Consider the following 12,466-nt stretch of genomic DNA (forward strand, 5'->3'; position numbering starts at 1 on the left):
GGTTAGGTTCTCTCTTGTTGGAGAGGGTCATTGCCTGGCACTTAGGTGTCGCGAATCTTACTTGCCACTTGTCAGCCCAAGCCTGGATATTGTCCAGGTCTTGCTTCATTTGGACATGGGCTGTTTCTGTATCTGATGAGTCGCGAATGGTGCTGAACTTTGTGCAATCATCAGCGAACATCCCAACTTCTGACCTTATGATGAAAGGCAGGTCATTGATGAAGCAGCTGAAGATGGTTGGGCCTAGGACACTACCCTGAGGAACTCCTGCAGTGATGTCCTGGAGCCAAGATGATTGACCTCCAACAAACACAAACATCTTCCTTTGTGCTAGGTATAGCTCCAACCAGCAGTGACTTTCCCTCGTGATTCCTACTGGCTCCAGTTTTGCTAGGGCGCCTAGATGCCACTCTCAGTCAAATGCTGCCTTGATGTCAAGGGCAGTCACTCTCACCTCTGGAGTTCAGCTCTTTGGTCCATGTTTGATCCAAGGCTATAACTGAGGTCAGAAGCCGAGTGAACCTGGTGGAACCCAAACGGAGCGTCTGAGCAGGTTATTGCTAAGCAAGTGCCGCTTGATAGCACTGTTGATGACCCCTTCCATTACTTTACTGATGACCGAGAATAGACTGATGGGGCAGTCATTGGTCAGGTTGCATTCCTGCTTTTTGTGTACAGGACATACCTGGGCAATGTTCCACATTGCTGGGTAGATGCCAGTGTTGTAGCTGTTCTGGAACAGCTTGGTTAGGGGCGTGGCAAGTTCTGGAGCACAAGTCTTCAGTACTATTGTCAGAATATTGTCAAGGCCTACAGCCTTTGCAGTGTCCAGTGCCTTTAGCCGCTTCTTGTGGAGCGAATTGAATTGGCTGAAGGCTGGCATCTGCGATGCTGGGGACCTCCGGAGGAAGCCGAGATAGATCACCCGCTCGGCACTTCTGGCTGAAGATTGTTGCAAATGATTCAGCCTTAACCTTTGCACTGATGTGCTGGACTCACCCATCATTGAGGATGGGGATATTTGTGCAGCCTCCTCCTCCACTGAGCTGTTTAACTGTGCACACCATTCACGATTGGATGTGGCAAGACTGCAGAGCTTAGATCTGATCCGTTGGTTGTGGAATCGCTTATCACTTGCTGCTTATGCTGTTTAGCATGCAAGTAGTCCTGTGTTGTAGCTTCACCAGGTCGACGCCTCATTTAGGTATGTCTGGTGCTGCTCCCGGCATGCCCTCCTGCACTCTTCATTGAACCAGGGTTGGTCCCCTGGCTTGATGGTAATGGAAGATTGGGGGATATGCCGGGCCATGAGGTTACAGATTGTGTTCGAGTACAATTCTGCTGCTGCTGATGGCCCACAGCGCCTCATGGATGCCCAGTCTTGAGTTGCTATACCTGTTCGAAATCTATCCCATTTAGGACGGTGCTGATGCAAACATGGCAAACGGCATCCTCAATGTGAAGACGGGACTTTGTCTCCACAAGGACTGTGCCGTGGTCACTCTTACCAATACTTTCATGGACAGATATATCTGCAGCAGGCAGGCTGGTGAGGATATGGTAGAGTTACATGGACTGCAGCAGTTCAAGGCAGCAGCTCACCACCACCTTTCTAAGGCCAATGAAGCCCAAATCCCTTGAATGAATAAAAAAAAAAGTATGTCTTTCCCTCTTGTTGGTTCCCTCGTCACCTGCCGCAGACCCAGTCTAGCAGCTATGTCCTTTAGGACTCTGCCAGCTTGGTCAGTAGTGGTGCTACCGAGCCGCTCTTGGTGATGGACATTGAAGTCTGCCACCCAGAGTACATTCTGTGCCCTTCCCACCCTCAGTGCTTCCTCCAAGTGGTGTTCATCAGCTGAACGAGGTGGCGGTACATGGTAATCAGCAGGACATTTCCTTGTCCATGTTTGACCTGATGCCATGAGACTTCATGGGGGCCGGAATCAATGTTGAGGACTCCCAGGGCAGCTCCCCTCCTGATTGTATACCACTGTACCACCACCTCTGCTGCGTCTGTCCTGCCGGTGAAACAGGACATACCCAGGGATGCTGTTGGTTGTGTCTGGGACATTGTCTAATAAGGTATGTTTCCGAGAACGTGACCATGTCAGGCTGCTGCTTGAGTAGTCTGAGACAGCTCTCCCAATTTTGACACTAGTACCCAGATGTTAGTAAGGAGGAATTTGCACGGTCAACAGGGCTGAGTTTGCCATTGTCATTAACGGTGCCTAGGTTGATGCTGGGTGATCCGTCAGTTTCCATTACTTTTAGGCACTTTAGTGGATTTTACCACATTGCTGTGGGTCTCGAGTCACAGACCAGGTAAGGATGGCAGGTTTCCTTCCCTGGAGGACATTAGTGAACTAGATGGGTTTTTACAGCAATTGACAATGGTTTCTTAGTCATCATTAGTCTTTTAATTCCAGATTTTTAGTGAATTGAAATACCACCATCTGCCGTGAACCTGGGACCCCAGAGTATTGCCCTGGGTTTCTGGATTACAGTCCAGCGACAATACCACTACGCCACAGCTTCCTACCCGCACCACCTCCTGAGACACATTGCAACTTAAACTGTAGAGTCAGTGTGATGTAACTGACTCTACAGTTTAAGTTGCAAAGTGTCTCAGGTACACAACGGCCCCAGCCTCTAAACTACCCTCTGATATGGCCTATCAAGCCCTCGGTTGCACCAAACCGCTATATTGCAGGTATACCTGCATCAGATGCACTGCAGTGGTTCAAGGTGGCTTATATCACCTTCACAAATGCAATTTGGGATAGGCAAATGCTGGTCTTGACAGCGACATCAATACCAAATGGAGGTTGGGGGGGGTAGCGAGGGGGAGGGGGAGGAAGGCAGTCAGATAGAGGGGGGTCGCAGTCAGAGAGAGGGGTCCCAGTGCAACGCCCTCCCACCTCTGCTGGTTCTGTCCTGCCAGTGGGACAGGACATACCCAGGGATGGTGATGGTGGTGTCTGGGACATTGTCTGTAAGGTCCGTGAGTATGAATGACTAGTCTGTGAGACAGTTCTCTGAATTTTGGCACAAGCCCCCAGATGTTAGTAAGGAGGACTTTGCAGGGTCAATGGAGCTGTTAGAGCTGTCGTCTGGTACCTTCTGGTGGTTTCATTTCTTTTTATTGGTTTGACATAACTGAGTCAACCACATTACTGCAGATCTGGAGTTACATATAGGCCAGACCAGGTGAGGACATTAGTTAAAGGACATTAGCGGTACACAACGGCCCCAACCTCTTAATTACCCTCTGATATGTCCTATCAAGCCCTCGGTTGCACCAAACTGCTATAATGTAGGTATACATGCACCAGATACGACAATCAACAACAGTTTCATGGTCATCTTATTTTTATTGAATTTCACCATCTGCCATGATGGGATTCGAACCCAGCTCCCCAGAGCATTACCCTGGGTCTCTGGAATGACAGTCCAGTGGCAGTACCATTACGCCACCGCCTCCCCTAAGGGAACCAAGAATTATCCATGATATTCTCAAATAAAATGTCCAAGTCGATTCTGATCTCGCAGCCAACATCAACAACAGATTAACTTCATTTTACCTCACGCTGTTTGTGGGACACTTACAGCAACTAGCATTTATATAGGGCCTTAAATGTAGTGAAGTGCCGCTAAGCATTTCACAGGAGCATGATCAAACAAATTTTTTTAAAATACCTCACAGATGGTAATCTCAGGATTACTACCTGACCCACATATTATTTGGCAAAGAGCTATGCAGGTCAAGAAGGTGAATACATGGCTGAAAGACTGGCCTGTGAAGGGCTGGTTTCATTGAAGTAACAATAAATGAAGTACAGTATCGTTACATGAAGAACAGGGCTGGCAACTAAATATTGCAGGTTAAAACAATCAAAAAAGGAAGGGAAGCAAGTAATGTGTGGTGTAGCTGGACTAATTAGTGGTAACATAGTGGCAGTAGCAAAAAAGGGTCATAACTAACCCAAGGTTAGAAACATGGATTAAAATAAAAGACGAGATCGATCACACTATAGGCCATCTCAATAGTAGAAAGGAAGTGGGGAAGAAACGTTTTATATAATGTGAAAAGATAGACTATAGGATAATAATCAAAGGAGATTTTATCTAGCCCTAAATAGTCTGGCAAGAGGCAGCAGCAAAAGTGGTACAGGGAATAGAGTTTTACAATACATTCAGAACTCCTTTCTTATCAGTATGTAAAAGTTCCGACAATAGAGGAAGCACTGCTGGATCCAATAAGGGAAATGAACCAGACAGATGAAAGTATTTTAGGGGAAGATATGGGTAACAGCAATTGCAACATAACCTAAGATAAAAATTGAGAAGGATATGGGTAAGGAAAAGACCAAATTAATAAATTGGAGAAAAGCAGATTTTTTTTTAAGGGGATGGGGATGAAATTACAGAAAGTAAGCTGGAAAATCTACTGACGAATACAGAAACAGAAGAGTAGTGGGAAACATTTAATACAGTGATCGAGAGTGCACTAAAAAGCAAGAACAGAGTAGCAAGTATTAACAGCCCATGGATGAATAAAGAAATAAGGGCAAAAAGGGCAAAGTTGAAACTAAAGTAAAATACATGCACTCTGCAAACAGACAACAAAGGGAAGGATGAGAAAAGGGTATACAAAAATGTTAGGAAAGTCAAAAAAAAACAGGAAGTCAAAGAGAACCTATGAAATTAAATTGTTATTTATTTTTATATTCTTTGATAAAGTATTCTAGAGATACATATAAATAACAGAAAAGGGACAGGGCGAATAATGGATACACAATGAACTCACAACTCACAGAGAATGACAGAAATATTCACTAATTACTTTGCTACAACATTTACCAGGGAGGCTAATGTGCTGGACATAATGCCGCAAGAAGAGATGAAAAAATATAAAGGTATTCAAGAAAGGAAGGGGGGAGATAATTGATAGACTAATCCAACTTAGAGAGCATAAAACCTATTTGCATACACATATACTAAAAATTAGGCAAGAGATGGCAGAGGCTATACAGATTCATTAGAAAAGGAAATAGTGTCAGAAGACTGAGGAAAGCGAGGGCAGAATATTTCCATCGGCGTGCGGGGGCGTGCCCGACATGCCGACGTGTAAAATGATCCGCGATGATGCGGGTGTGCGCCCCGAAGTCATTTCGATATTTAGTTCAGCGGGCGCACGGTGGAGGCAGCTGCGCGCCTGCCGAACTGTCAACTGCCAAATAAGGCCATTAAAAAAGCAATTTAAGTTGTTAACAGCGCTGTCCATTCAACCTTAAGATTGGCTGGTAGGCGAAGAGCCCAAGCGGCCTTCGCATTTTTCAGGAACCTCAACCATGGGCGGGATGAGGTTTTCTGAAGATTGTATAAAATAAGTTTTATTGACTTCACAAACATGTCCCAGCTCATGTGACACTGTCACAAGGGGGCATGTTTAAATAATTTTTTACTTTAAAAATTTTTATTATGTTCTTAATCTCCGAGACAGCTTCATGCCTCAGGGAGATTGCAGCGTTCTTTCACATGCATACGCGAAAGAGCGCAGGCCCCGACTGTCCCTACCCCCTCGCCCGCACAGGTCGCTACTGGCTGCGCGTTATGCTGGGCGGGCCTTAATTGGCCGCCCGCATAAAATGGCGGCGCGGAGCCAATCATGGGCAGCGATCGGCTCCGCGCCCACCCCCGCCCAGCCCATCCGACAAAGGTAACATTCTACCCCTATAGTTAAAACTAAAAGATTGAACAAGGCAACTACAGACTAATTTGTTTAACATCAGTTGTAGGACAGATAATGGAATCTTTGCTCAAAGATGTTATAGAAAATAGCTGGAAACTGAAAGTATAATGAATAATCAGCATAAATTCTCAAGGGAAGGTTATACTTGACCAACCTTATTGTATTTTTTGAAGTGGTACAAGGAAGAAGAGAGAAGGGTAATGTAACAGACATAGCATACTTGGATTTTCAAAAAGCCTTCAACAAACTACTGCATAGTAGAATGATAGCTAAGGTTAGGACATCTGAAGCCAAGGGGCAAGCAGCAGAATTGATAGCAAGTTTTGTGTACTCTGAAGTTTTTGTTTTCATCCATACAGGAAGAAAGTACCTTGTGCCTGTTGGTCAAAGCTCTTCTATCACTGCATGCTGGATCTGCCTGACTTGTAGACACAGCCTCCTGTCCCTGACTATTGATTAACTCCAAAGTTCCACCTTACCTAAGTGGGGTGAACGCTTCCTGGAACAAAGTATCTAGGTAACTCTTACCCTCCCGGAAGCCCCGCAATGCTTACCGCTCAGATTCCAACTCAGCAACTCTGAGCCAAAGTTGCTCAGGTATGGTGGTCCGGGACTGCAATGCACTCCACAAGTTCCCACATGTTGCAGACCCACCACCAAATCTGCCAAGTCAGTCTAACCTTTCAATTAGTTATTAATTTAGTTAGCTCAAGTGACAGCAAGTTACAATCTCCTAGCCTGCAGATAAAAGTACACTCACCAGACACTGGAGGTTGAAAAAAGGTATATAAAAAAAAACACCAAATACCCACCTGCACCAAATCCTCAACTTAGCACTCGTTTCACAAAGCACTCTTCCCAGGTCACTGTGCTTCCTTGCTCATTATGAGCCCAAAATAGACTTACCTTTGTATTGCGCTTCAAACATCTCAAAGCGCTTTACAGCCAATGAGGTCAATGGGAATCAGGGGGAAAACTCTCCACTGGTTGCAGTCATATCTAGCACAAAGGAAAATGGTTGAGATTGTTGGAGGTCGGTCATCTCGGTTCCAGGACATCACTGTAGGAGTTCCTCAGGGTAGCGTCCTCGGCACAATCATCTTCAGGTGCTTCATCAATGACCTTCCTTCCATCATAAGGTCACAAGTGGGGGTGTTCATTGATGATTGCACAATGTTCAGCACCATTCGTGACTCCTCAACTACTGAAGAAGTCCACATCAAGATGCAACAAGACCCGGACAATACCCAGGCTTGGGATGACAAGTGGCAAGTAACATTCGCGACACATACGTGTAGAGCAATGACCATCTCCAACAAGAGTGAATGTACCCATTACCCCTTGACATTCAATGGCATTACCATCAGCATCCCGGAGGTTGCCATTGACCAGAAACTGAACTGGGCTAGCCATATAAATACTGTGGCTACAAGAGCAGGTCAGAAGCTAGGAATCCTGTGGTGAGTAACTCACCTCCTGACCCTCCCAAAGTCTGTACACCATCTCCAAGGCACAAGTCAGGAGTGTGATGGAATACTCTCCACTTGCCTGGATGTTTGCAGCTCCAACAACACTCAAGAAGCACGACACCATCCAGGACAAAGCAGCCCACTTGATTGGCACCCCATCCACCACCTCCAACATTCATTCCCTCCACCACAGATGCACGCAGTATGCACCATTTATAAGATGCACTTCAGGGACTCACCAAGACTCCTCAGGCAGTACCTTCCAAACCCACTACTGCTACCATCTAGAAGAACAAGGGTAGCAGATACATGGGAACAACAGCACCTGCAAGTTCCCCTCCAAGCCACTCACCATCCTGACTTAGAAACATAGAAACTAGGAGCAGGAGTAGGCCATTTGGCCCTTCGAGCCTGCTCCGCCATTCATTATGATCATGGTTGATCATCCAACTTAATAGCCTGCTCTCACTTTCTCCTCATTCCTTTGATCCCTTTCACCCCAAGAGCTATATCTAACTCCTTCTTGAAAACATATAATGTTTTGGCCTCTGCTACTTTCTGTGGTAATGAATTCCACAGGCTCACCACACTCTGGGTGAAGAAATTTCTCCTCATCTCAGTCCTAAATGGTCTACCCCATATCCTCAGACTGTGACCCCTGGTTCTGGACTCCCCTACCATCGGGAACATCCTTCCTGCATCTACCCTGTCTAGTCCTGTTAGACTTGGAAATATATCGTTGTTCTTTCACTGTCACTGGGTCAAAATCCTGGAACTCACTTCCAAACAGCACTGTGGGGCTGCAGTGGTTCAAGAAGGCAGCTCATCACCACATTCTCAAGGGCAATTAGGGATGGACAATAAATGCTGGCCTAGCCAGTGACACCACATCCCATGGATTAATTTTAAAAAGTACTTCTTTGAAGTGTAATTACTGTTGCAATGTAGGAAACATAGCAGCCAATTTTCACTCAGCAAACTCCCACAAACAGCAATGTGATAATGTTCAGATAATTTGTTTTTTGTGATGTTGACTGAAGAATAAATATTGACCATGACACTGTGGATAACTCCCTGCTCTTCTTTGACAGAGGTTCTTTTACATCCACCGAAGAAGGGAGGTGGGGCCTCAGCTGGACATCTAATCTGAAAGACAGCACCTCAGACAGTGTAGCACTCCCTCAGTACTGCTACAGGAGTGGCTATTTGTTGGTCAACTTATCCAACTGATTCCAGATGCTCTGTGCCTATCCTTCTGCCTTTCTTTTCTTTCAAAAGTAATGCGACTGTGAAGTAAACTGCCAAAGTATGTATGCACTTATCACACTTTGGGCTACATACTGTTACAACATCCTTCTAATAGAAGATACAGGTGTGGAATGTTGTACTGAATGAGGTGCACCTGCTTACCTGGATGAGATTGTTGGCAAATCGGACAAAACAAGGGTTCACAGACTGCTCCTCCAGGATACTGTTATCCGCTGATAAGGAATAATCAATCCCTGTCAACAGTTGAGTCACTGTTGAAACCCACTCTTCCTTCGAGGATGAGGACGATACATTGTTCATCTGTTGGATGGCTTCATTTAGCGCAACTTCAGAACACTCCAAGCACTGCCTGTAATCTTTTTGCTTTAGCAGGGAGTCCTGACAAACAAGTGAGAAATCATTCATCAAGCTTTGGAATTGTGGGGTCATGGAAAGGGAAAGGAGACTTTTTTCCACTCTGATTTGATCATCCACAGTTAGTATAAATGTAAAGTGTAAACATACGTTGCAGTAAGAGGTAAGGATGAGCTGTTTGGTTGATGGATACCAGTGGATACCAGTATATCTCCACTATTCTAGAGATCAATTTGTTTGTATAACTACTATGTGTATGAATGAATGGCTATATTATTCCATAGCGTTATCTCTGCTAACTACAGCCAGCACACTGGAAAAGAATACGGCCACCATGTTATCAGCATAGAAATCAGTGAGAACTATGCTGTTCCACATGAGTCATCTTGCTCCGTTCCGAAATTTAAAATTCATTCAGGGCTTCCCGGTCTGACTGAATTCGATTGCACTTGAAACAACTCCTGGGTAGGACCTGACTCAAACTGGCCAATTTCTCAGGCAAGGCCTGATCTAAGTCAGTTGCCATCAGGCAATCCACTTCAATGGCACAGAAGGGTCTGTCTTCTATCTACAGCTGAGCTGGTACAGGTCCACAATGTTTATGAGGTAGCAAAAGGAGGCTGGATACATGTTCATTAGATAAATCATTTTTACGGTCACCATAACTTGGACACAAATGCTAAGCTTTTCAACCTGAATATGCAATGAGCTCCTTACTGACCATCTAACAAGAACATTCAAAATCATTAGGGTTACCTGCAACAGGAGCAGCTGAGCAGGCCTTTCAGGGATGGATGCAACAAATTCCAGAGGCTTTGTTCTGCCAATCGCACCAAGGGTCAACGTGGGTCGCAACAGCTTCACAACTTGGTCATATTCACCCATTTCATACAGACGTTGAACCTCCTCAAGAGATTGGCATCTCTCCAGCGATTTGAGCTTTTTATCAATCTGACATGAGCAGAGAAAAAAAACACACAGTACCATTAAAAACACCACAAGTCGAAGGGAGACCAGGGAGGAGTTGCGAGGTTCAAATTAAACGATACTGGAAATGTTACAACAAAAATTTGAACTGTACAAGACTCGTTCTAAGCTGCAACATTTTAGAATTTATAACACTTCAACAGTAAAATTTTCCATTCAGCATCACTATAGAGGCAGATTTTTAAAATTCTGGTGTCACCTCCTGTGATGTACAGTACAGAAGAACAAACAGCATATTAAAACAGCATAATGAAATACGGATGCAGAATCAATCTCCAAGAAGCAAAGCCCCAATCTCAGCTAGCCTCCTGAAACATTAACTGTTTCTCTCTCCATAGATACTGTCAGACCTGCTGAGTTTTTCCAGCAATTTCTGTTTTTATTTCAGATTTCCAGCATCCACAGTATTTGCTTTCGTGTCAGTTAGGCTCCTGTTGGATTGTTAAATGAGCTCTGTACAGACAGATAAGAGGACAGATATAGGGGACTGCTGCAGGTCCACAGTGCACATGGAGAGTGAAAGGAGATTGGGTATAAGCCTGTTTTGGGCAGTTGATGAGGGCCTCATACAGGTTAATGCTGGGGAATTGAAAATGGTTGGGTACACACTTGTGCTGGGAAATCAAAGAATTCCAAGTAGAGGCTTGTACTGAGAATCAACGGAAGCCACTGAGGCAAAAAGTATTGTCCATTTTTTCCTGTGTTTGGCCTCCCCACGGACTTGCGACACTATTAATGAGGGAAAATGATGCACGAGACTATATCAATGGATAAAATTAATGTTTATGGTCCTGTAGGTTGGCTGTTGTTGTTCTTTTGCAAGTCCATCAGTAATTTTTAAAAAACAGGTTTTCATGAACAGTTTTTCACACCATGTTAACAGTTTCACTTACACAAGCAACAAAACAATCTGTTGGGGGTCAGTGGGGAGGGCAGCAGGGGAAATCAACCCAGGCCATTGCATGCTGAACAGATACCTCAAAGACTGGCAATAACATACGAACATACAAATGAGGAGTAGGAGGCCATTTCGTCCCTTCAGCCTGCACCACCATTCAATAAGATGATGGCTGATCTGATTATAATCCCTCATTCTTGCCTGCCCCTGATAACCTTTCATCCATCTGCTTATCAAGAATCCGTCTCTTGAGGAAGGATGTAGTTGCATTGGAGGCGGTACAGAGGAGGTTCACTAGATTGATTCCAGAGATGCGGGGCTTGTCTTATGAGAGATTGAGCAGTTTAGGCCTATACTCGCTAGAGTTTAGAAGGATGAGAGGGGATCTAATTGAGGTGTATAAGATGCTAAAGGGGATAGACAAAGTAGGCGTGGAGCGGATGTTTCCCCTTGTGGGACATTCTAGAACGAGAGGCCATAGTTTTAGGCTAAGGGGTGGTAGATTTAAATCAGAGATGAGGAGGAATTACTTTTCTCAAGGGTCGCGAATCTGTGGAATTCACTGCCTCAGAATGCAATAGATGCCGGGACACTGAATAAATTTAAGGAGGAGATAGACAGATTTTTAATTAGTAGCGGGTTGAGAGGTTATGGGGAGAGAGCAGGAAATTGGATTTGAGGCCGAAATGAGATCAGCCAAGATCGTATTGAATGGCGGGGCAGGCTCAAAGGGCTGAATTGCCTGCTCCTGCTCCTTGTTCTTATGTTATGTTCTTATGTACCTCCGCATTAAAGATACTCAAGGACTCTGCCTCAACCACCTTTTGAGGGAGTGAATTCCAAAGTCGCACAACCATCAGAGAAAAAAGATTTCCTCACCTCTGTCCTAAATGGGCAACCCCTTAGTTTGAAACAGCGACCCCGAGGACCCGGAGTTCTAGATTCTCGCACATGAGGAAACATCCTTTCCAAATCCACCTTATCAAGTCGCCTCTTACTCTTTTAAACTCCAGCTGATACAAGCCTAGCCTGTCCAGCCTTTCCTCATAAGACAACCTACCCATTCCAGCTATTAATCTAGTAAACCTTCTTTGAACTGCTTATAATGCACTTACATCTTTCCTTAAAGGAGACCAATACTATACACAGTATTCTAGATGTGGTCTCACCAGTGCCCTATACAACTGAAGCGTAATCTCCCTACTCTTGCTTTCAATTCCCCTCGCAATAAACAATAGCATTCTATCAGCTTTGCTAATTACTTGCTGCACCTGTATACTAACCTTTTGCAATTCATGCACTAGACACCCAGATCCCTCTGCATCTCAGTGCTCTACAATCTCTCACCGTTTATATAATATGCCTCTTTTCATTTGTTCTGCCAAAATGGACCACCTCACATTTTCCTACACTATACTCCATTTGCCAGAACTTTGCCCACTCACCTAACCTATCTATATCCTTTTGCAGCCTCCTTATTTCCTCTTCACTACTTACTTTCCTACCCATCTTTGTGCCATTAGCAAATTTAGCACCCATACCATCGGTCCCTTCATCCAAACCATTTATAGAAATTGTAGAGTTGAGGCCCCAGCACTGATCCCTGTGAGACAACACTCGTCACATCCTGCCAACCAGAAAATGAGCCATTTATGCTTCTGTTTCTGTTAGCTCGCCAAAAGCTTTTATTTTCCACAATAACCTTTAATGAGGCACCTTATCAAATGCCCTCTGAAA

At 44.7% G+C, this 12,466-nt stretch overlaps 1 protein-coding gene across 3 annotated transcripts in view; it reads right to left on the reverse strand.

Moving 5' to 3' along the window:
• cabin1 (calcineurin binding protein 1) overlaps positions 1 to 12,466 on the reverse strand; it is a 528,604-nt gene that overhangs the window by 444,335 nt on the left and 71,803 nt on the right. For all 3 annotated transcript variants that reach the window (XM_078553837.1, XM_078553836.1, XM_078553835.1), the window contains exons 15-16: positions 9,601 to 9,795; positions 8,632 to 8,868 (exon numbers count right to left, since the gene is read on the reverse strand). In XM_078553837.1, coding sequence (XP_078409963.1) covers positions 8,632 to 8,868; positions 9,601 to 9,795 — 432 coding nt within the window. The remainder of the gene's footprint in view (positions 1 to 8,631; positions 8,869 to 9,600; positions 9,796 to 12,466) is intronic.

Source organism: Cetorhinus maximus, chromosome 12 (genome assembly GCF_964194155.1).
Source record: "Cetorhinus maximus chromosome 12, sCetMax3.hap1.1, whole genome shotgun sequence".
NCBI lineage: Eukaryota > Metazoa > Chordata > Chondrichthyes > Lamniformes > Cetorhinidae > Cetorhinus > Cetorhinus maximus.